General features: G+C 53.1%; 1 protein-coding gene across 1 annotated transcript in view; it reads left to right on the top strand.

Moving 5' to 3' along the window:
- ADAMTS14 (ADAM metallopeptidase with thrombospondin type 1 motif 14) overlaps nucleotides 1-20,967 on the top strand; it is a gene marked incomplete at both ends in the record, with an annotated part of 35,403 nt that extends 14,436 nt beyond the window's left edge. The window contains 18 exons of the mRNA XM_082308123.1: nucleotides 2,939-3,022; nucleotides 4,739-4,895; nucleotides 9,796-9,901; nucleotides 10,075-10,218; nucleotides 12,101-12,233; nucleotides 12,357-12,470; nucleotides 13,862-14,010; nucleotides 14,231-14,406; nucleotides 15,230-15,363; nucleotides 15,567-15,690; nucleotides 15,813-15,896; nucleotides 16,053-16,216; nucleotides 16,902-17,118; nucleotides 18,384-18,516; nucleotides 18,657-18,864; nucleotides 19,234-19,360; nucleotides 19,818-19,928; nucleotides 20,612-20,967. Coding sequence (XP_082164249.1) covers nucleotides 2,939-3,022; nucleotides 4,739-4,895; nucleotides 9,796-9,901; nucleotides 10,075-10,218; nucleotides 12,101-12,233; nucleotides 12,357-12,470; nucleotides 13,862-14,010; nucleotides 14,231-14,406; nucleotides 15,230-15,363; nucleotides 15,567-15,690; nucleotides 15,813-15,896; nucleotides 16,053-16,216; nucleotides 16,902-17,118; nucleotides 18,384-18,516; nucleotides 18,657-18,864; nucleotides 19,234-19,360; nucleotides 19,818-19,928; nucleotides 20,612-20,967 — 2,721 coding nt within the window. The remainder of the gene's footprint in view (nucleotides 1-2,938; nucleotides 3,023-4,738; nucleotides 4,896-9,795; nucleotides 9,902-10,074; nucleotides 10,219-12,100; nucleotides 12,234-12,356; nucleotides 12,471-13,861; nucleotides 14,011-14,230; nucleotides 14,407-15,229; nucleotides 15,364-15,566; nucleotides 15,691-15,812; nucleotides 15,897-16,052; nucleotides 16,217-16,901; nucleotides 17,119-18,383; nucleotides 18,517-18,656; nucleotides 18,865-19,233; nucleotides 19,361-19,817; nucleotides 19,929-20,611) is intronic.
- Between the last annotated feature and the right edge of the window lie 2,640 nt (nucleotides 20,968-23,607).

Raw genomic sequence — 23,607 nt, 5'->3', positions numbered from 1 at the left:
CTGGAGGGGTACCTAGTCCCCCCTAGCTGGAGGAGAGTGGGATTTAGCACAGCTTTAAAAGGAAGATTTAGGGGATTAAATCCCATCTTGGAGTAATACAGCTTCTTGCGTCTTAGTCCTTTAATGAGCTGTTTCTAAGCTGCTCGTGGTCCTGCTGCTGTCCATAGGCGCTTCTCTAGCAAGGCTGAGGAAGGATGCATGGTGCTGGGAGGGTATTGATGAGTTTTGTCGTCAATGCCTGTGAAAAATATTGCTGTTCCCCAATTTAGGATATTTTCTTTCTCCCGGGGTAGCTAATGTTGTCTGGGGGTGCACAGTTTGGGGCAGGGAGCTTGTCTCAGACCTGGGGACTGTTTGGAGGCACCACTGGTAGGAAGAGATGTTGCTGAGAGGAGGGCTGCATGGTAGGTCAGCTGGCACAGAGCAAAGCTCTTGCCCTGACAGCTCCCTCTGCTCCTGCTCCTTCCTCCTCTGGATGCGACCCTCCTCTTCTCCCGCTGGCTGGGGCTGCTGCGCGGAGGCTGTCACGGAGCATCCTTTCCTGCTGCTCGAGGGGTCTCCCGAGCATCCTGCCGAAATATCCTGCGCAGCCAGGAAGGATAGTCTGCGCTGCTCCCTTGGATGCTCTGAGTTGCGGCAAGGTCAGGCAGTGGCTTGGCTGGGAGCGCTGGCTGGTGGAGAGGTAGCTAAGGCAGGAACATTGTTCATCCCAATGGACCGAGGGGTCCTTGGGAGCGGGGAGCAAGCAGCAGAGTGCTGGTGGATGATGCTGAGGTGCTGACTGAAGCAGAGGCTTAATGATGCTCCAGCTCCTGACAAGTGCTGGTGGTGAACGAAAATATGTAAAAATTTTGGGAAGTGAAGGAAATGGGCATGTTTTCCCCCTTGTTCCCTTGAACCGTCCCCCAGATCCAGCCCTCCGGCTCTTCAGGGCCATAGCATATTTTTCATTTCTCCCTCTCTCCTCCCATTTCTTGCCCTTTTATATTACCTCTCATATGACACGCATTAAGGTTGAAATATTTTTATAAAGGGTCAAACTCCTGATGTGGGACTTCTCAGATCCGCTAACATTTTCTCCAGGATGCCAAAGCCTCCTACGTCCCAAAATGCAGGGCTGAGCATGACCCCCCTGGGGTGCTGCAGCTCCTTGCTGGGATGGATGCTTCGTGCTTTGGTGGGACTGTAGGTATGAGTAATGTTTGCAAGCGGGAGCCTAGCTGCAGCGCTGCATGACCTTCCTCCCATCTGCACACATCCCCCCCCAAAAAAATCGTTAGCGTTGGAAGAAATCCATGATATTCTCATTATTCTTACAAAATGCCTTTAAAAGGTACTGGTGCAGCATGAAGGAGCATCCCAACCATGATAAGCAGGGATGAGCTGAGGATGGGTTGTGTGGCATTATCTTTCCATGCTGCTGAAGCAATGACCCTGCGGGGCTTAGAGCCTCTGCATCCAAAGGGATGCGTTAATGAGGATGGACTGGCAAATTATTTATTGATTTTTTTTTTTTTTTTTTTTTTTAAATCAATTTTGCTGCATTCAAGACGTGGCAGGCTCAGGACCTGCATCACCTCTCTGCAAAGCTCGGAGCTGCTCCATGGGAGTATTAGTTGTCATGGGGAAATGTTAATGCTGGGTCTTTGGGTTTAAAAATGGCCCGAGTGGGTATTTCAAACATAAGCAGAGCCCATAAATCGGAGGGCTTGTAAAGCACTCGTGCAGTCTGGAAAATGGCAGACTTGGATGCTGGCAGCAGTAAAGGGGCAATTGTCACCCAACCCTCAAGTTCAAATGTAAGCCTAAAAAAAAAAAAAAAAAAGAGGAATGGGGGGGGAAAAAGAGAAAAGCTCCATAAATCTGGCTTTCACCTATTCTGGAAAACTATGATAGAACTGAGGTAAATTATTCCTCTCTTGGACAAAGTTGAAAAAGCATTAATTCTAGTTAATTAAACATTAATTCTAGTCAATATTAAAAATTGTTTTAATTTGACTTCCTCAACTTCTGCACTGAAGCCCCATTTGTGGCAGTGTTCATTTTGGAGACATTTGGGGAATAAGAAAGTCCCGTTCTCTAAAAATCAGTATTTTTTTGTCTGAGCTGTATTTTCACACGTGCTGTGTAGGTGGGTGAAGGCTGGTGCAGGATCTCCTGTGCTTGCATGGGTTTATGGCTGCCCGCTCAGTGCCTCTCTCGGTGGCCGGCTGTCACCACGCTCAGCTCGCAGGGACCTTTCTCACTTGGCTGTCGTCTTCTCTTGGTAGCACTTAGGAGTAGAATTTGTTTATTCATCCTAGAAACGCAGAAGGAAAAGGTTATAGCTCATTATTTCCTTTGCAAAGTCATTTTTAATAGCCGACGTTGATAGATGCCTTATTGACTCACAAGCCCTCCCTCTTCTTCTCATTGTATTGTCTTCTCCTGGGGTTTCTGAAGCGGTAGGTCAACTTTGACTCACTGGTATAACTGAGTAATGCCCTTGCTTTGATATGATCTCTTGCGTCTCCCCAAAAAGCCATTTTTTCTTTCCACCAAATGCAAGGATGCTGGAGTCCGAAGCGTTTCCTTCCATCTGAGGAATTCATGCTCTGAAGGGGGTAATGGCTCATTGCGAGATGCTCGGCGGTGGAGGCAGCCCCCGTGGGAAATGCAGCCCTCCTCCGCTCTCTGGATGGGATGGGTGATGTCATTGACCATCTGAGCCACCCATCCTGGGGAAATTTGGCTTATTCCAGCTTGGCTTTTTGACTTTATGGTTTTTACACAGGGGAAAATAAAAAAAAAAATAGCTGGGGGTGGGAGGAGGGAGATGTGACCTTTGTGCCTGGTCTTGTGCGGTCCTGGAAAGCGGGGTAGGATGCTGAACGTGGGAGCGTGGAGGGGCTTGAGAGCTGGGATGATCTTCTCTGTTTTATTTCCCTTCCTTCTTCAGGTGGATGAAATTTATCATGACGAGTCCCTGGGGGTTCACATCAACATCGTGCTGGTCAGGATGATCATGGTGGGATACCGCCAGGTAAATACAGCACTCTGACGCGGTGAGGAGGAGATGCTATTCAGGCTGGGCCCTGCTTCTTGGCCACTTACCCGGCTCGAGCCCTGCCTAGTGAGGGAAGAAGGGTTGCTGAAATGCAATATAGGCGCAGCAGGCAGCTGCTGCTTCTCCCAAGGCTGGCAAGTGTGCAGCAACACCATGTCTCAGTGTCTCATCACCATAATATTTAGCACTTAGGTAAGCCCTGGCTTGGAAAAGTGTGGTCGTTCAGGTCAACCATCGAAGCCTGAGTGACGACTTGTGCTGAGCAGGGATGAATTTGAACCCTTATATGGCTGGTTTCTGGAGCCTGAAGGTCTGGAGAGCTCCATAGCCATCCAGCCCCAGGGCAAAGAGGGGGTCCCTGGGGCGATGGTGAGTGGCTGCGATCAGCCTTTATCTGCTTGCTCTGGGGTGCGGGAAAAACCACAAGAGGCTTCCTCAGAAGCTCTAGGGTGGCAGTAGGTGATGGGACAAAGGTGGCTTCCTAAGTTGGCAGGAGCTGGATATTAGTGAGGAGAATCCAAGGCCAGGATCACCTGTATCCCAGCCTTGACTCAGCAGCCCTGGAAGGCTTTGCTGGCTGTCCTGCAGCTCTTGGATGGCTTGGGCACGGACAGAAAAAGCACAGGAAGGTTTCATGCAGTTTCTCAGATTGCATTTATTTTTTAAGGCTCATTTGAGCATGACAGCCAAAAGATTTTCTTTAAAACAATATGATTTGCCATACTTTTTGTGGCAAACCCCTATCCTACATGAAGCATTCTAGCAAGGGTATTCATGACTCAACATGGTGATGTCTGCGTGTGTGGTCCACAAATTATTAGGTCTTGGAAAAAACCCCTCTTTGTTACAGAAATCTGTTTGGCTGGCAGAAACCCAATGCCTCCTAGAGACCCAGGGATAAGCAGATGTTTGAATCCAGGCGAGATCTCAGCTCACCACTGTTTAGGTCTGATGCTTCCTGAGCGAATCCTCCTGTGCCTTCTTGTCTCCCACCTTGCGCTTTGTAGGATAAAACCTCCATGGCTTCCACTTAAGGGCCAGGGGCAGGGCAATATTTCTTTTCTTCCCACCGTTGCAGCTCAGCAGGTACCTACCTGAGCGCATCATTTATTTTAGAGAGCATCATTTATTTTAGAGAGCATAATTTTGCAAAATGCTAATCTTGAACAAAAAAAAAAAAGAAGGATAAGTTGACTGCTGTAATGCAGTCCTGGACACCTCCACCTATTTCCTATTGGGGTTTCGGTCTCTGTGGGTCAAGTTTTACAGGGGAGCATTGCTCTGCTCATTGCTGAGCATCAGCATCGTACAACGTCTCGACGAGGAGCCGGTGCAGGAGCTGGGAATCCGCATCCTCTTTGCTTCCCAGCCACTCTCCTCTTTTATCTACTGCTGCCCCGAGCGCTTGTGTGACCAAAGAGGGTCATATACCCTCCTGTACTAGACCACATCCATTTGTGGGAATGATTTCCTTGCTGTTTTTAAATATAAAAAGGTGCAAGATGCTTTGCAGACGCAAAGCAGGATGTTGTTGCTCCTAATGATGGAGAAGCACTGCTTAGGAGTCTTTCTGACCCCAAAACTCTTGGCAGGCTCCTTCTCCCCCCACTAGCTTACCCATCTTTTTCTTTCTTTTTTCTTTCCTTTTTTTTTTTTTTTTTTTTTTTTTTTTTTTTTTAATTCTTTACCCAGTCAGTCAGCCTGATAGAGCGAGGGAACCCATCTCGGAGCTTGGAGCAGGTCTGCCGCTGGGCTCACTCACAGCAGCGCTCCAACCCGGAGCATGCCGAGTACCACGACCACGCTGTATTCCTCACCAGGCAAGATTTTGGTCCCGCAGGTATGCAAGGTACTGTATTTATCTCGATCAGGTATGTGCAGTTTGCTGGGGGAAAGCCAGTGAGGGGAGAGGATTTCTTGCAAACACAGTCTGTTTCTTGGCCAGCAAGGTCCAGAAAAAGGTTATAAAAATTGGTATTTTTTTTTTATGTGAAGTAGAAGGCAGGCAGAATTAATCCAGAGCATCAACCTGAATGGATAAAAAAAAATCTTTATTAATTCTGCCCTTACTTTGGTTTCATGCACAAATCCTCCCCTTGTCCCAAAGTGCCCTAAACAGTTTAAAAATAACATAAAAAAGGTGGAATACCACAGGGAGCTTCATGGGGCCAGTCAGTCCTTTCTGTTCTCTGGAGGACCTTTAAAACCTGGTTTTACATGGGGTGGTTTCTTGGCCCTCTTAGCACTGGACATGGGAGCATTGAGTAAACCCTGGGCCAAAGAGGAGGTCAGAAGGAGTGATGGCAATAGTCCTCTCACCCTCTTGGTGCAGAGGCTATGCTGACATGGTCTGAGAAGTTAGAAACCTAGGCAAAAAAATTAAAAAAAATTGCAGGAAAAGCTTCTGGCATTTCATGGCTCCATTAGAAATGCGGATGCTTTGGTGGCACCATGAGAAGTGACTTGTCCCAGTTCTCCTGAGCCTGCTGCCTCCAAATTGCCACCTCCTTCTTCCCACCCTAGTGGCACAGTCTGAATTTCCCATCAGGAGTCTCCCTTTGATGCCACGAATGTGCTGGTAACGTCACACTGATTTGTAGCACAAGTCCTTCTGGTGTGCATGGGAGGAAGGAGAGATGGAGCAGGAGTCCTGTCCTTGCCTTGATTACCTCCCTGAAAAGGTTCTCCCTGCAGCAGGGGATGAACCACAGGAGACATCCAGCTGGAAGCCCTCTTGAATGTGCTGTTGGCCATCAAAGAGCAGAGCTTGGGTTGTGCCAACAGCCTCTCTGCTGAGCTGTTGACTCGCCTTGGGCACCTCATCCGGAGTCACGTGGCAGCATGGGTGAAATACCAGGTTTTGTTTCATTTTTCTAGACCCTACCTGGCAAAGTGACTGTGTCCAAAGGCATTGGTGAGAGGACCTTTTTTGGCATGTTGGCAGAGGGGGGAGACTGGCTGGACTCCCCCTTGGTGGGAAGGAGTTGTGAGATCGATGGAGTAGCCCTGCTCTAGGGATGCTTGCTCCAGCTCCTTCCCCATTTCCCTGTGGATCTGGCACCCTGCTTTTCATGCATCTCCAGGACGGATGTTTGCTTTCTGCAGAAGTCCCCATGGCTGCCATGTCCTTGCCTGGCTATGTTGCATGGCACAAGGTGCTGGTGCTCCTCACCCATCGGGAACTGCCCTCGTTTTGGGCTGCTGGAATAGTAACACTTTGCTTACTCTTGCCTCTTTTCCTCAGAATGATGTCCTTTTAGCTCCATATCATCCCTTTTCAGCTCAGGGCTATATGCAATGAAGAACCAGACTGCAGCACCTCCAATACTTGCTCATGGTGTATGTTCGCTGGTGGTGTCTAAGCGGCTTGCTGACGTGATGGCAAATACCTGCTGGCTTCTTTAGGCACTGCTGTAGGGTGTATGTGCCAGTTGGGAAGCATCTGCCCTGCTCATATGTACCCTGAAGCTAAGCTGAAGGCAGAGGTGGTCCTGCCCTGAAGATCCTACAGCCTAAATGAACAAGCTGGGAGAAAGGAAGCCTTTGAGGATGAAGTCCTCCAAGTCACAGGGACCTGGGAATGGAGCCTAAATGTCAAGCCCGTGCTTAGCTTGATGCCTCATCCCTCCTTACAGTTGTGTGCCCAATTAGCAACGGAGATGGGCTGAATCTGACTCATTAACCCACGCGGTCCTCTTAGCCCAGGCTAAGCCAACAATGCTCCATCACCACATTCCCACCAGACATGGCTCGTACCTCCCCCTGTGTCGTGTCACCTCCCCTTGGCCAGTAAACCAGACCAGGGTCTGGTCTAGCGCGGCACTGGATGCAAGTCCTTGCAAAGCGTTGCAGTCTTGTGGCATAGCTCTTCTCTGTTGCAGGTCCAAGCCAAGCCCTAAGGAAGTTTACAAAAACTTCTTGGTGCGGGCAACAGCCCTGCTTGCAGCATTTCTTGATGGGGTTGGGAGCAGTCATGGCCAACATGGAGAAATTTTGGAAAGCTGATGCAATTGTTGCTTCGGGAATTGAGGGAAGCTGGAAGGCATGAAGGGGAAAGGCCAGGAGAGATGGCTGAGCTGCGCTGCCCTTGCACGTGGGTTGCAAATAAACCCCTGCTCTTCAAAGAGAAATGCCTCTCGGCGGTGGACAGATGGGTTGTAAATTATTAATTGCTGCTGTTGAAGCCCTGTCTAAGCCAGAAGAGAGTGCCATGTCCCTCTGCAGCGGGCAAGCATGGAGGGCTTTCTGGCCCAGGCTGAAGGATGCTTTTGCTTAAATTTCATTTGTTGCCCTGTAATCACCCATGGTTGGCCTTTGAGCAGGCTGGTGGTAAATGTAGAAGGTCAGAGAGGCTGAAAGCAGGTAGGAAATGTCCATAAAGAAGAATAAAGTGCATTTGGAGGAAGGAAGAGACTGTCTGGTGTCTTGCCGGTATGGTGAGGACATGCCGCTTCTCTTAGGTGTGTGTCTGGTAAGCGTTTGCAGGCTAATCTAGTCTTTACCAATTACGTATTTTCTGGGTAGTAAGTTCTTGCCATCATTCTCCTGTGGAGAGCCCTTTATACTTGAGACACCAGTGTCTGCCTTCCTGAGCATCCACCTTTTCATATTCCTTTGTCCCATCTTCCATCCAGACATCCAGAGCCTCTTTGGTTGGGAATGTGTCCCATTTTCATCCTAGACAAAATATATTTGCTCTCCCCTTGTACAGAAAACTTTCCACATCTTTGTTCTTTCTTGTGGAACGTTTTGGGGAGGGGGGGAATCTTTTAATGTGGTTTATCCAGGATTTGACTCATTACTGTATGGTTAAACCCAATTATCTGATTTTCTCTCTCAAGCTTCTAGTTTGCCCTGTTACTGTTTGCTTTCCTTTTGACTGCAGTGCCCATTGAGCATGTCATTTCTCCGCTCTCTTTCTTAAGGTGTTTTAGTTTATTTGTTCATTGGAGTAAGTCTGGTTGCCCACTTGAACGTGGGGAAGATGAAAAACAAATGCTTCCCCCAGTAAATAAAACCTCAAGTGTATTTATTGAAGCTGCTTTGAGAAGATCCTTGTCATTGCGGACGTTTCTCTGAGGTTACGTGGTGCTTTGCAGGCAGAAGCAGACTCGCTCTGCATGTAATGAGAGTCGGGTATTTATTTAATCTTGAGCTTTTTGCTTGGCCACTTGGGTTCACCCGGCTTCTCCTTCACTTGGAGCGCAGGTAAAAATGCATCCATCGCTTCCCACAAAATACCGTGTGAGTGAGCCCTTCAAAGGTTTGTGTCTGGGCTTGTTTTGAAAAATTAAATTATTATGATGAGAGAAGTTTCCTTTAGAAGTTCCAGTGCAGGTGGACAACCTGGAAAATCTCTGCTCAGCTGATAAATAAAAATATCGAGGGAAATGCTTGCCCCAAACACCTTTTGTTTTGCCTTCTGCCTGGGGTGATGGTAACTTCTGGGCATCTGGCGGTGCAGCAGCAACCCATCCCTTGTCCTGTCAGGCATCCGATCCTCTTAGTACAGCCAAAGTCAGTTACTGTTGACTTTAGGGCAGAGCTGTAGGAAACCTTTTATTTTTTACTTTAATCTCTTGTCCTTGGCCAGCTGTGTGGTGCTGGGACCCACCCGCTCATTCAGCTTAGGAATTAAGCTGAGTGCAATTGCGTCTTTCCTCTCCACCCTCTTCCAGGGCAGTTAGTCATGAGTTGTTCCTGGGGTGCTGGATTGGTGTGCAGCAAATGGCCCATGAGGATGGCGGCACACAGGCTCAGTGGACCCCGTTTTTTGGCCGGGGTGTGCACAGGAGGGCAGGTGTAGGGGTGTGCATCCACCCTCAGCTCATCAGCACTCCTGCTGCAGCTCAGCCTCCCTCTTGGCTCGTTGAGCTTTCCTCTTTGAGCATCCCTATCCCCAGGGCAGAGTTATCCAGCATGGTCCTGCCCTGCTTTTGCCTCTTGGACCTGTAAGTCCTTCCTTCACTAACTTCCTTTCCCCTTGATGCCAAAAAGGGTCAGTCTTTTAAAAAAAAAAAAGAAATTGGAAAGTAAATTCTAGAAGGTGCCAAGGAATTCATTGAATTGGGCAGAAATAATGTGAGAAAAGAAGGAAAATAAACCAAAATCGAGATGACGCATCGCTGAATGGGTGGGGGGAAGGCTTCCCTGCCCACAGCTGCCCCACTGCACTGCACTTGATCGAGGGCTGGGAGCTGGGGAGGTGCATGGTCCTCCCCGGCTGTGTCTGGCGGGGGGGTGCCCCTGTGCCTGGGGCTGGTGCGGGTGCATGTGCGGGTGCATGGCAGGGGTCCCCTGTAGCCTGCAGTGAGCGAGGCTGTATTTTTGGCGGGGCTCCGGGGGACACCTTGTGCCTTTTGTTCTCTCTCTTCCTTTCTTCTTTATTTTTCTTAATAAAGAAGAATGTGGGGAATGCCATTTCTGGGCTGGGAGGTGGTAGTCACTGACACCAATAAAGCACCCATAGGTCCCTTGGCTGCCCTCTCGCTGGCCCAGGTGCATTGGCACGAGGGCAGAGAGATGCTGGAGAGCCTCGGCATAACCTCAGCCTGCTTTTGGCACTGGCAGCCGGGATGGTTGTACTGGCGAGCAAGTCCTTGGGCTGCTGTCCTCTTCGTTTTCTTCTCCTGTTGCAGTTGAAGCCAGGCTGCGTTTTTTTTTTTTAAATTTTTCGTTCCCCCCACCTCCCGCCTCAAAGGTTTTCTCTCTCCTCTCTTCCTCTCTCCTTCCCTTCTCTCTTGCCCCAGGCTACGCACCAGTGACAGGGATGTGCCACCCGCTCCGCAGCTGCACCCTCAACCATGAAGACGGCTTCTCCTCGGCGTTCGTCGTTGCCCACGAGACCGGCCACGTGTAAGTCACGAGGGCAGAGCTGGCTGTCCCCTTCGGCGGGAGGACAAGCGTGGCGGTGCCCCTTTCTTTGCAAAAGGGACTTTCTGCTGGTGCAGGCGTGCTCACCACCGCAGCATGAATGGGCTGGTGTAAATCCCCTGGGAACCCGACTTTACACCAGCCTTTCCCACTAGGTTAGGCATGGAGCATGACGGCCAGGGCAACCGCTGCGCTGACGAGACGAGCATGGGGAGCATCATGGCACCCCTGGTCCAGGCTGCCTTCCACCGCTACCACTGGTCCCGCTGCAGCAAGCAGGAGCTCAACCGCTACATTCAGTAAGTCAGTTTTAACTAGGAGGGGATGTTCTCCCTTCAGACGGCATGACTGCCTGCTTTTTGTACCCAGCAGCTCCTGCGTGAAGCAAGTGGTGGACAGGTCCCCATTGGGATTGCTTGTTTTGGCAAGAATAGCAAAAACCGGTCCTTGGGAGGTTATTTGCCCTTTTTCTTCTACGAACAGCTTTGGTTCCTTGCACAAGTCTGAACTGGTTTTGGGCTGTGAAGGCTGGAGGCAAATAGGAGCCTGATAAAAGCTGGAGATGTCAACAGAGCAATAGTTTGTAGATCTCTGCTGGTGGAGCCCAGATGCAGATCTCAAATATTTTTGCCATTTGCTTTGGGGGCAGCCTGTGATAGCCTTTATCCTTTAGGCTATAAAATGTTGTGTGCTGCATGAAAAGAAAGGTGTAGAAACAGGCCAGCAGCTTTCTGTGCGTCAGGGCCAAGAAGACTATCAGGGAAGGAGGTGGCAGTGGTGGTACCCACTAGTGCCAAGGTCTTCTGTCCCCTAGGGAGCTGCAGGCAGGGAAGGGATGCTTGTCTTTGGGGGACGCTGCTGTGACAGGTTGACCCTGGCTGGATGCCAGGTGCCCACCAAAGCCGCTCTATCGCTCCCCTCCTCAGCTGGACAGGGGAGAGAAAATATAACGAAAGGCTCGTGGGTTGAGGTCAGGACAGGGAGAGATCACTCACCAATTACCATCACAGGCAAAACAGACTCGACTTGGGGGAAATTAATTTAATTTATTACCAATCAAATCAGAGTAGGATAATGAGAAATAAAAACTAAATCCTAAAACACCTTCCCCCCACCCCTCCCTTCTTCCCGGGCTCAACTTCACTCCTGATTTCTCTCCCTCCCTGCCAGCAGTGCAGGGGGATGGGGAATGGGGGTTGGGGTCAGTTCATCACACCTTGTCTCTGCCGCTCCTTCCTCCTCAGGAGGAGGGCTCCTCACACTCTTCCCCTGCTCCAGCCTGGGGTCCCTCCCCCAGGAGACAGTCCTCCATGAACTGCTCCAGCGTGAGTCCTTCCCACAGGCTGCAGTTCCTCACAAACTGCTCCAGCGTGGGGCCCTTCCACGAGTGCAGTCCTTCAGGAGCAGACTGCTCCAGCGCAGGTCCCCCGCAGGGTCACAAGTCCTGCCAGCAAACCTGCTCCAGTGTGGGCTCTTCTCTCCATGGATCCTGCCAGGAGCCTGCTCCAGCACGGGCTTCCCACGGGGTCACAGCCTCCTTTGGGCATCCACCTGCTCCAGTGTGGGGTCCTCCATGGGCTGCAGGTGGAGATCTGCTCCACCATGGACCCCCATGGGCTGCAGGGGCACAGCCTGCCTCACCATGGGCTTCACCAGGGGCTGCAGGGGAACCTCTGCTCCGGTGCCTGGAGCACCTCCTCCCTCTCCTTCTTCACAGACCTTGGGGTCTGCAGAGTTGTTCCTCTCACATAGTCTCACTCCTCTCTCTGGCTGCAATTGCCCGGTTGTTCCCCCCCCCCCACCTCCGCCTTCTTCACTATGTTACCCCAGAGGCGCTACCACCGTCACTGATGGGCTCGGCCTTGGCCAGCAGCAGGTCTGTCTTGGAGCCGGCTGGCGTTGGCTCTATCGGACGTAGAGGAAACTTCTAGCAGCTTCTCACAGAAGTCACCCCTGTATCCCCCCCTGCTACCAAAACCTTGTGATGCAAACCCAATATATCCACGCAGTTGTTTTTTGCTGAAACCATGTTTTCCAGCAGTGGGTAGTCAGTGTCAGCGGCAAGAGAATTCAGATTTCTCCATATCTGAATCTGGAGAGAGGGCTGGACGTGAGGGAAGGGTGAGGGAGGGAAATCCTCCATGTCTGACTCTGCTTTGCCTCTGCCCTGCATCTCTGCAGCTCCTACGACTGCCTCCTGGACGACCCCTTTGAGCACCAGTGGCCCACGTTACCCGAGCTGCCGGGCATTAACTACTCCATGGATGAGCAGTGCCGCTTCGACTTCGGCGTGGGCTACAAAACGTGCACGGCGGTGAGTATGGGGCCAATACAGGTTGCATGCCCATATTGCCCCTCCTGGGACAGCCAGCCAGGCTCTGCGAGCCTGCCGGGGCTCCCTGCTGCCGTCCCAGCCCAGCTCCTCTGCGCTCCCCAGTTCCGCACCTTCGATCCCTGCAAGCAGCTGTGGTGCAGCCACCCGGACAACCCCTACTTCTGCAAGACCAAGAAGGGGCCACCCTTGGATGGGACCGAGTGCTCTCCAGGCAAGGTAGGGGCTGATCCTCCCTGATCCTCCCTTGGGAGGGGACGTGGACACCCTCGAGGGCGGCGGTTGGTGGGTGCCTGGTTTTTAGCTGGCGTTACTCCTTAATTTCCCCAGTTTGTGCTCAGATGAGGACTTCGTTTTTTCTTCTGATCTGCCTGCTTCTGCAGAGCAGCAGGACTCGTTTTGTCACCTGGCAAAACAGTGATGATGTCACTGCACATTCAACCTCATGATGTCATCAGGCTTTTACTTTAGGCTCTCTTAGCATGTCCGTTAGCACAGTATGAAAGCGTGGATACGTTGGAAAAGCTGCTGGCACATGTAGTTTTTGGGTGGTTCTTTGCTGGAGAATGGATGGGCGTAAAGTATCCAACAACTTTTGATAAGTTTCTGTATAAATCCCAGCAATCTCACTGAAAATGCTGCCTTCTCGAGTGCTTGAATGACACTTTTCCAAAAGCTTCCGAAATCAGGATTTTTGAATCGTGTACAGATGTGTTACATGTCGTGCTGGCACGTGGTTCCAGAGGACTGCAACATCTGGACTGGGAGGTCCTTCTTTCAGGCCCGTGATGGGCACAGGCTGGGCTTTTCCCTGAGGCTGGAGTTAAACCCCAGGCCTGGGTGCCCATGGGGTGACACCACAGCTTCGTGCCAGGCGTTGCGTGCGTGCCTGGGAAGAAGTGTGGAGCTCCGGATTTCATTTATCAAAATGCCCAGCAGCTTGCTGCTGTGCTCCTTGCAAAAGTTTGGGTTTATATCTCCTCTGTGCCAGCGGGGATACATCCCCAGGGCTGATCTGGTCCTGGGCCCAGGTGTAATTCAGTGCCTGCCCGAGTATCTGCATGGGTAGGGAGAGGCAGTTTGACTACAGAGAGAAAACCAGTCCAGGAGCTAAAAAATTTGGTGTTAGGGAAAGAAAATCAAAGGAATTTGTTTTGCAGAGGTATCTTTGCATACCCCAGGCTTGTGCCTTCAGCAGCTTTTTGCATGAGTTTTTGAGCACGTTTATGCAGCTGCAGGCTTTTCTTACCCGATCCAAAGCATGGGTATGTTGGGAGCCTGCCCTGCTGATCCCTGTTCCTCTGCTGCATTTTCTGCTGCGAGTCCCGGCCGTGGAGCTGTGCTGGGCTCTCAGAGCAAAGCTGTGGACTGCTTGTGCTCCTGGGTCGGTTGTGAAATGATGCAGCTTGCTTGCCCAGGGACCACTCCTGGTCCTGCTTCCTACGGGAGGGACGTGCCCAAGGGCATGATGAAGAGCACCTTCCTCCCGTGCTTTGCAAACTGGAAGCCGTTTTTGCAGTGCTGTGGGTGTAGGAGGGCTCTCTTTACTGGTGCCGAGGGCTTTGGAAGAGGCAGGTGTAGAGCTCGCCCCTCTTTCTCCTCCCTTCCAGTGGTGCTTCAAGGGTCACTGCATCTGGAAGACATCGGAGCAGCCTTACAGCCAGGACGGCGGCTGGAGCTCCTGGTCCAAGTTCGGCTCATGCTCCAGGACCTGTGGGGGAGGCGTGCGCTCTCGCAGCCGGAGCTGCGACAACCCGCTGTACGTTTGGCCTCCGCCTCCCTCCTTTTAGCGGGGGTAAAACTGGAAGTGGCCGAGAGCAACGGGTTCCTGCCTCTTCCCCTTGTGCGCTCAGTCGGCTGGGATGAGGACATCTGCTCCTGCCTGGGCTGTGCCATGCATTTGGGTGCTGAGCTGTGTCGCATTTGAACAGCATCTCCCCCCCTCAATGCTTTTTTAACCCACTTGCTTTATTTTCCAGCCCGGCATACGGTGGGCGCCACTGCCCGGGAGCCACCTACGAGTACCAAGTGTGCAACGCCGAGGAGTGCCCGGGGCCCTACCAGGATTTCCGTGCCCAGCAGTGCTCCAAGCGCAACTCCTACTACACCCACCAGAATAGCAAGCATGCCTGGCTTCCCTACGAGCATCATGACGGTGAGTGGTGGCAGGTCCTGGCACAGGAGCAGTAGCCAAATTGCCTTCCTTCCCAGGGGAAGCCATGCTGGTCACCGTCACCATGGGATGGGGACTGTGCCAGCTGCACAGACGCTGGGTTGTGAAACGCTCCTGAGCCAGAAACTAGAGTGCAATAAGCCAGCATCAAACAGCCAGGTCCTTAAAATCAGTCTCTTGTGCTTGCCCTCAGGTGTCACTTAGAGAAACCCAGATGTTGCTCTGGTTCCTGCTGTCTCAAAGCACAGCAGAGATGGGCTGAAAAGATCAGCTCGTGTTGAAACCTCTCCCTGCTCCTCCTGCACTAGTAAGAGGAGAGCCCCTTGTAACGGTAGCCAGAGATAAATCCATTTGCACTACTTTAAAAGTTTTATCTCTGCTCTCTGTGTGCTTTGGCACACAGAGGACTTGTTTTCCTTGGAGGTGGTGGGGTGACCATGCTGCCTGCTCGCTCCTGGCGCCGCAATGGGGAGCGTGCCGCTCCGGGCTGGGATGGGAGCCAGGTCTGCCTGCCTGGCTTGGTGTTCCTCATGCACGCAGCCAAGCGTCTTGCATTTCAGTGTCACGTAGTGTGTCCAGTCCCGTTGCCTTCTCTTAATTTCCTGAGTGTGCTGGGCAAAAGTTCAGGCTCTTGAGCAGCAACTGGGCACGGCAAAATAAGGCACACGAACAGCTTGGGCTTTGGAAATCTGGCTGTGCTCAGGTATATAAGCTGAGATGGGTTTCTATTTTCGATCACCCTAATCTATTTCCGCAAACCCTTTTTCCCCCTGCCTTTTACCCTTTACTTTTTATTTTGCTCCAGATGCTCAGAAGTGTGAGCTGATCTGCCAGTCCGAGGGAACGGGGGACGTGGTGTTCATGAATCAGGTTGTTCATGACGGTACCAGGTGCAGCTACCGAGACCCCTACAGCATCTGCGTCCGGGGCGAGTGTGTGGTGAGGAGCTGATGGCTGCTGCGTGACTGTCCCTGTCCTTTGCCTGTCCAGGAGAGAGCTTGTGCATCCCCTTGACCCACTACCCCTTGGGGACGCATGTTTTAGCCTAGGGACCGACCAAAAGGCTATGGGCATGGCGGAGCGATGGGATGGGCTGCAGGGATGTAACCCCATGCTTGTCTTCTCTTCCCCACGGGTGACAGCACGTCGGCTGTGACAAGGAGGTCGGCTCCCTGAAGCAGGATGACAAGTGTGGGGTCTGCGGGGGGGACAACTCCCACTGCCGGACGGTGAAGGGCACACTGGCCAAGACGCCCAAGCAGCCGGGTGAGCGGGCTGGATGGGTTTGGGAGCGGATTCGGTCAGGGTCAGCTGGATTCACATGTGTGTGTCTGGTTGGAGCAAACCTGCTCTTTCTTTTCCCTCCATCCTTCCTCCCTGCCTTTCAGCAGGTGTTTTGAAAATGTTTGAGATTCCAGCTGGGGCGAGACACCTTCAGATAGAAGAGATGGAGCCGTCATCCCACAGCATCGGTGAGTACGCTGTAGTTCAGCTCTCCCTTCACCCACTACCTCTTTCTCAGCCCCATTCTGACAATTCCCACCCAAAGGGTCTTATTTGGGTCATTCCAGTGCTTCAAAGGCAGTGACCAGAGGAAATTACATTGAAATACCTCCTTTCTCCTCCAGCTGTTAAGAATCAAGCCACGGGTAACTTCATCCTTAATGCCAAGGGCAAAGAAGCCAAAAGCCAAGTGTTCATTGAGATGGGGTTGGAGTGGGAATACACCGTTGAACATGGCAAAGAGAGCCTGAAAACCAGCGGCCCTCTGCACGAGGCCATCAGTGTTTTGGTAAGCCTGGCTGATACATCCTCTGGGAGTGTTGGGGATGACCATCACCCAGCAGTACAGAGAGGGAAGGTGGTCTGAGATGGGATGTAGGAGGTGATGGCAGGACTTTGGTAGAGAAAGGATGTAGGGCATGTCATTAAAACCAGGGAAATGAGCTAGCCAAAAGCAAGGGGCAATGAGCTGTGTGCAAGAATCGCATAAGGATGCATCACTGGGGTGCTTGCCTTTGAGTCCAACTGTATTTTGCTCTGTGCAGCAATTGCTTATCACTCCACATCTCATTTTAGTTACACTGGTATTTGGGGGAGTTAGGGATTGGGTTCCCTGGGCACCCAGGGAAGGGTAGGTCTTCACTCCTGTCCATCCCTGTGGTTGGCGCTGGCTTTGGGCATAGACTGTGGTCCTGCAGGTCAGAGGAGAAGCCAGGGGCATGCAACCCAAGGCTGGAGTTGGGATGTTTAGTCAGTGTTTTTCTCCACAACTGGAGAGGTACGTTCCCGAAGGGTGTGTTCAGAACCCACCTAATCACGCTGGAGGTAGTAACGGGGTTTGTTTCTCCTACTCTTGTGTGTACTGTACCATGTGGTGGTCCTTGTTCACTTCTTTTTTCTGTGATGGCCTCCTCTTCCCTTCCCTCTCCCATGGCATCACTGCTTCCTCTCCTTCCCCCTCTCTCTGCCTGCAGGTCATCCCTCAGGAGGAGGAGACGAGGAGCAGCCTGATGTACCGGTACATCATCCATGAAGACCTGCTGCCCATGATCGGAAACAACAATGTCCTGCTTGAGGAGATGGATTCCTATGAGTGGGCCCTCAAGAGCTGGTCTCAGTGCTCCAAGGCATGCGGAGGAGGTAGCTTTCCCTTCGTAGCAGCCTACGGCATGTGCTTGGGAGGATGCTTGCGTGCATTAGGCAGTGCATGAGTCCTTTGGGGCATCTCTGGCTTGGAAACGTGCAGATGCTGTTTTAAAGTGTTTCTCCCCAAGATCATGCATGGCAAGGCTTTAGACCTGGTACTGCTTGGAGGCCTGGCTTTCTTCTCCACACTCATACCCATATTGTTTGCATCTCTGTAATTTGAGGGATCTACCACGAGGGAATATGAGTGTTTAAAAACCATTATTGCAGAGCAGTTTAGGTGAGCATTTTAGCCACATTTCTTATGAAAACAGGCTTATGCGATCGTGTGTGCATACCTTTGTCTATCCATGTATCTGCTATGAGTTTTTAATTTGCTGGCTGTTTTTAGCCCAGTTTGAGCCCAGAAGTAGTGATTTTGCAGATGACTGCTCCTAAAGCTTGCGTGCAAATAGGTGTGGACACACCCGGAGGTGCTGTGATGGAGGGCGGGTAGCACATGTGAGCTCTTGCCAGAGTTATTGCTGGATTTTTCCCTTTGGGAGGAAGCATGTGTGCCTGCATGCTGGCATCAGGGGTTTGCTGATGAAAGACTTGCCTCAATATGTCCAGTGGGATGCGACTTCGAAGCTGGCCCTGCTCTGAGCAGGTGCTGGACCAGAGACCTCCAGAGGTCATCTCCAACCTACCTGACCCTCAAATGATGGAGAAGACCTCACGCTTCCAACTTGCACTGTCCAGCTCACGGCTGGACGATTTTAGGACTTGCAGAGCTGGAAAGCGAGCCCTCGCTGGCTCCCCGGACCTTGCTGCAGCAGGGCTCCTGGCAGGGTGGCAGGCAGCTCATGGTTAAGGCTGGCTTAGCCCCAGTCTGGTCTGCTCCCAAGCAAGCTCAGCTTATTTGGCACATTATAGCAGTGCTTTGCCTGGGCTTGTGATGTGCTGCTCTTTTTCCCCGGTCTGGAGAAATAAAGCCAAATCCGTAGCTTGCTAAGTGCTCATGGCTGTGTCTCCTGCAGGAAACTCTGCTGTCTTGACCTGGGTTTTCAGGAGAGCAGCTTGGGGGAGGGAGTGGGGGGAAGGCTGAGTCTGCTTCGCCCCTCTCTGTGTGTGCACCCCAGGAGGCTGGAGGAGGTCCGGCACCCACACGAGCATCCTCTCCACGCCTGGGTGAAGCACTGCTTGGGTCCCACCTGAGCAGTGACATCCGTGAGCACGTGTCCCAGCAGCGATGCCGGAGGGGACCGGGCGGGAAGCCGGTGGGACCCCCTGCACCCGTTGCCTCACCGCCTGTGCTCTGGTCTCCCCAGGCATCCAGTACACCAAGTACGGCTGCCGGCGGAAGAGCGACAACCGGATGGTGCACAGGAACTTCTGTGACAACGGCAAGAAGCCAAAGCCAATCCGACGGCGCTGTAACCTCCAGGAGTGCTCCCAGCCAGGGTAAGTCCTCCCCGGCCGGCCTGAGGTGCTCTCATCCCCTCTATGGGGGTATTTGGGGCTGTGTTTGGAGCGCGCCGGCCGCTTCCCAGCACAGGCATCGCCTCTAACGCCTTCGCCGTGTCCATCTTCCCCCCTGGCAGCTGGGTGGCCGAGGAGTGGGGCGCATGCAGCAAGTCCTGCGGCAAGCTGGGGGTGCAGGCGCGGGCTGTGCAGTGTGTGCAGCGCCTGCAGGACGGCACCAACCGCACCCTGCACACCAAATACTGCCCCGGGCAGCGGCCCGAGACGCGCCGGCCCTGCAGCCGCCTGCCCTGCCCTGCCCAGTGGAGGACAGGCGCCTGGTCAGAGGTGAGCTGGGGCGGGGAGGAAGCCCCCTGGCTGCACGGTGAGGTCTGGAGGAGGAGTATAGGGGGTGGGTGTGAAGGCCAGGTGCTTATAGAGCAGGCTGGTCTCATAGGGATGGAGATAAGGGTACAAAAGCCCGCAATGTTTACATTGAGGTTTGTGGGGAAACTCAAAATTAGACAGGGAATAACATCCCTGTGCATCCTGGTGGAGAACAGGGGGGAGTTGCTGGAGAGGGGGGAGGAAAAGCCCTTATTAGAAAGCAATATCCACTCGAGGCATTGTCATTGCAAATACTCCTCCAGGGTGGCTGTTGGGGTGTGCTGGCTCCCCCCCGCCATCACTGATGTCTGTCCATCTGTCTGGGCACAGTGCTCTGCGAGCTGCGGGGAAGGTGTCCAGCAGCGGCAGGTGGTTTGCAAAGGCAGCGAGAACGGCGGGCGCTGCGAGGGCGACAAGCCGGAGGCCGTCCAGAGCTGCCACGTGGCCCTCTGCCCGGGTGAGAGGAGGAGGAGGAGGTGGTGGCACTTGGCAGGGGTCACGCTGGTGGAAACCAACACTCTTGCATGCCTCCAGCCCATATCTGCTTCAGGGGGATGCAAGCAAAGCAGGTCGTGGTGAATGTCCCAAATGCTGGCAGAGAAAGGGTTAAATACCAGCCAAAATATGATGCTTTTCTGGTCTTTCTGGCCCTGATATTTGCTGTAGATGGTTTTGGGTTTTCTGGCAGTTTGGGAATGCGATGAGCTGAGGGTACGATGGAGATGGGCATCCTGCAGTCTCGGGGTTTTTTGAGTGGCTTAAGTCCTGGGCCAAGCGGGTGCTCCCCAAGGGACCTTGTTTTTAAGGAGATCCCTTAAAACAAAAAATTCCCCCACCAAAACACCCTCCCAAGGTATTTCAAGTGCCCCCAACCTCCCATGGCGGTGCTGGGCATCGTGGCACTCTCTCCGCAGGGAAACTCTCTGGCATCACTGCCAGCGCCGATGCCGATGACCACAGCACGCCCAAAGGGCAGCAGGTGCCCCAGGATGGACCCAAAAACCCTGTTAGCAAGATCTCCTCTAGTAAGTGTCCCTGCTCCGGTAAGGGCAACGCTTCCTGGGATAACCCTCCTGAGGGCTTCTGCAGCTCCCTGTGGGAAACGTGGGTGGCTTGGAGGGAGGGTGCACATCCAGCAGTGGTTTGGGAGAGTTTTACCCTCCGCTGCTGCATCTCTGCTGCCTCTGCTTGCAAAGCCTGCCGCTCGGTTGCCATCTCGTGGAGTCTGGGATCTTGCAGTTTCCACTGCCTTTGGCTGGGCACTGTGTCGTACTCCCTTTGCCACCTGGATTTTATGCTGTTTCCTTTTTACTGTGAACTTTTTTCAGCCTCCAGTGTTTACCCAAGGGGGGAGGTGGCTTCTGGCTTTTACCCCTTGCTCTAAGGGGTTGCTTAGGGCACTTTGTACCTGGGATGAGATGCATTGTGATCTGATTTAAGATGCTGGTTTGGAGCTGTTTTTTTTCTCCTGTGCATAGAAACCTTGAACACTTTGGCTTTATTTTTGAACTCCCTTGCCCCCCCTTTTGCATACAAGCATTGCCAAAATTGCTGCCCTGGAGCAGAGAGGAGTCGTATGTTCAGCAGCACCCTGCAAGGGGGGCACCCCATGTCCTTGGGGACCATCGGGAGGGTGCAGGGGTGGGAGACTAATGCCATCCTTGTTCTTCATGCTGTCTGATGCTGCTCTGTCCCTGTCCCTCTCCAGGGGAGCCTTGCCTCGGGGACAAGTCCATCTTCTGCCAGATGGAGGTTCTGGCCCGCTACTGCTCCATCCCTGGCTACAACAAGCTCTGCTGTGAATCCTGCGGCAAGAAAGCCTCCTCCACCACCAGCTCGCCCCCCGCCACCACCCCCAGCGCTCCCCCGGGAACCGCGGCTCCCAGCCCTGCTCCGCTGCTCTCCCCCCGCCCCACCGCCCCTGGCCGGGGGGGACCCGGTGGGGACCCCAGCCCGGCTCCTCGGGCTGGGTCAGCAGCCAGCGGAGGGATGCCCGGCAGCAGTGCTTTTCCCGGGGGGCTGCCAGCCCCAAACGAGCCAGGCAGGGGCCAGGCAACCAGGTAACCTGCTCGGGACCACCTCACCACAGGGCAGGGGAAGCCTTTCGCCTCCCTCCCTTTCCTCCTCCCCTTCTTTTTGTCTCTCTCCCCCACTTTCAGTGATGGTTTTCATGGGTGGCGCTGCCGGGTTTGGAAACAACCCGTCTCACCCAAAAATTCCTGGGGAAACCACTTTTGTTCTCATGATCCCCCCCGCCCTCCCAGCTGTCGCATGTTTTTTTTTGACAGCACCACGGAAAAAAGGTGAAAAGGAGCAAAAAAAAAAAAAGCAACAGCGGCTTGGCTGCGGGTAACCCGCGATGGGCTGCTTCCTTCCAAGGTGCTAAAAAGATTTTGGGGGGGACTTTAATGTTGCTTTTTCCTTTCACCTGCCTCAAGCAGCAACACAAGATGTGCTGGAGAGGAGGGTTGTGGCTTGTCAGTTCAGCCCTGGTGCTTGGGGGTGGCAAAAGGAGGATGCTGAGAAGCTGGGGGGGCAAGCAACCGGAGGGAGGTGGAGAGGTGGGGGGGGAAATGTCGGAAAATACCCAAAACTGCTGCCCTGGCCTGTCCCCATTGGGGTAGAGAGTTTGGGAAACATGTCTGGGGGAAGATGGAGCGTGAAAACCATAGACCAGCTTCTGTCCTGCATTGCAGGATAGGCAGGAGATAGTCCAGGCAACTCTAATGAGCAATAAGAACAAGGTCAAAGACCAAAAGTACATGTAAAAAATGCCTGTCACCCAGCAGTGACGTTTTAGCCAATACTGCCCTTGGCCAGCCTTGAGCTGATACTTATGCTCAGCCTCCCCAGGAGCACCAGCCTGAGCCCTGTACCCTTGTACCCAGTGTCTGTGAGGCATCAAAATGGGGATGACTGGGAAGCCAGGAGTGGATTTTAGGGGCAGTTACAAAGAAAGGAGAGAGGAAGATTCATCTGCATCCTTTTTGTCACTTGGGAGGGGCTGAAAGGGAGGTGATTTAACGCCGTTAAAAAATATTGTGCCAAGTACTAAACGTATGCACAGCACTTTAGGAGCCTAGGGCTGCGTGCAGCTTGCTTGGTGTCAGGCCAGCTCCAGGCACAGGGTCTGCCTGGAGGAGTTACAGTCCTCAAAACCTCTCCAAAGCAGGGTCAGGCGGGCTGCTGTGTCCCCGAAGGGTGTCTCTGAGGGGGCTGCCGAGGTTTTGGTGCTTAGGGGTGTGCAGCCTCCCAGCTGAAGGGCATCCAGCACCTCCAGGTGCGGTGGCAGGGGGAAGGTGGGATCCCATGGAGGATGAGCCGATAGGGTGGAGATTTTGGGGCCGGAGAGGTGGAGTCCGAGGAAGGCAAGGCTGGGCGGATAGACCAGTTTGGCATTGCAAAGCAGGATCTCTTGGGAGCACATGCATGGTGTGGGTGCAGCCACTGGCCCCGATGGTGCTGCTTCCCTGGCCACCCAAGGAACAGGATGGGGCATCTATAGGGGCAGTGGTTGGTAAGCTTTTCAGCTGTCAGGGGCTTGCTGGCGAGGTGGCTGGGGGTGCTTGGCACACACCAGGAGCCCACGGGTTTTAGGGCATGCTGCTGTTTGAAGCCTGGTGCTTTCAGTGCCGTCGGTGCAGGGGCAGAGCACTGCATCGATAGCACTCATGTGGCTGCGAGAAACTTGAGGTCAGGGCATCTCAGAGGAGCTCATGTCAGTGTGCAAGCTCCCCTTAGCCTTTGCTAGTCTGGCGTGGCTTGCAGCAGGGGAGAGGTTGAGGTACATGCTTTAATTGAAACGAATGGAGACCTCTGTGCATTCTTGACGTTCTAAGCATTGGACTCCCTCTGCAATGCTCTCCTGGAGCTACCCAACGGTACAAAAAGGGCTGAAGAGATGTTAAGATGGCAGCTTGTGCATCCTTCTGCCCGCGGATTGCATCTGAGTCAAGGCTGGATGAGCATTTATCTAACTACTCTTAAAAGCACCTGAGGCTGGAGGGCCCCTGCCTCCTGGGCACTGCCCTTTGGCATTAAGTGGGCTTCATGAAAGATGGAACGAAGCCACACATCTGTCTGAGCCAAGCAACCAGCACACCTCGTGGGAGCAGACAGACGGAGGGATGCCTATGAAACGCTGCAGCGGGGTGCCCAGGTCCAAGGCATGCAGGTATTGGTACCCATGGGATCGATGAGATGCTGTGGGTGTACCAGGGTGGGATTCATCCCTCGGACTGCTGACACCACCGCCGTGCCCCTTGCCAGCCTGTCCACCACTGCCCTCTGTGAGAGTGTCAGCATTTATTTATTGTGCCAAAGATAACGCTTCATTTACTCTTCAAGGAACATCTCTCCCCAGCGGCGCAGGGCAGGAGGGCTGGGGCCAGTGCAGGCTGTGCTGCAGCCCTCTCCTGCTGCTGGGACAGCCCTGGGCTGGCTTGGGGCCCGACTGAGCTTACTTCACCTTTCCCTGCCCAAAGCAAGGCTTTTCTTGAACGTTCAGCCCCCTGCCTCGTAGCCTTGGAGGCATTGAATAAAAACAAAACCTTCCCCTGTCAAAAATGGGCTGTAAGGTCTCCAGGGCGCAGTATATGTGCGTGCAGGCATGCATGCTCACTCCTTCCTCCCAAATTCTCAGCTGCACCCCTCCCTTCAGTGCTGTCCTGGGCACTAGTGCTTTATTGCATTAGGAATATTTGC

The sequence above is a fragment of the Platalea leucorodia genome, assembly GCF_965183815.1.
Source record: "Platalea leucorodia genome assembly, chromosome: 4".
Taxonomy (NCBI): domain Eukaryota; kingdom Metazoa; phylum Chordata; class Aves; order Pelecaniformes; family Threskiornithidae; genus Platalea; species Platalea leucorodia.
This window is presented reverse-complemented; position numbering and strand designations above follow the sequence as displayed.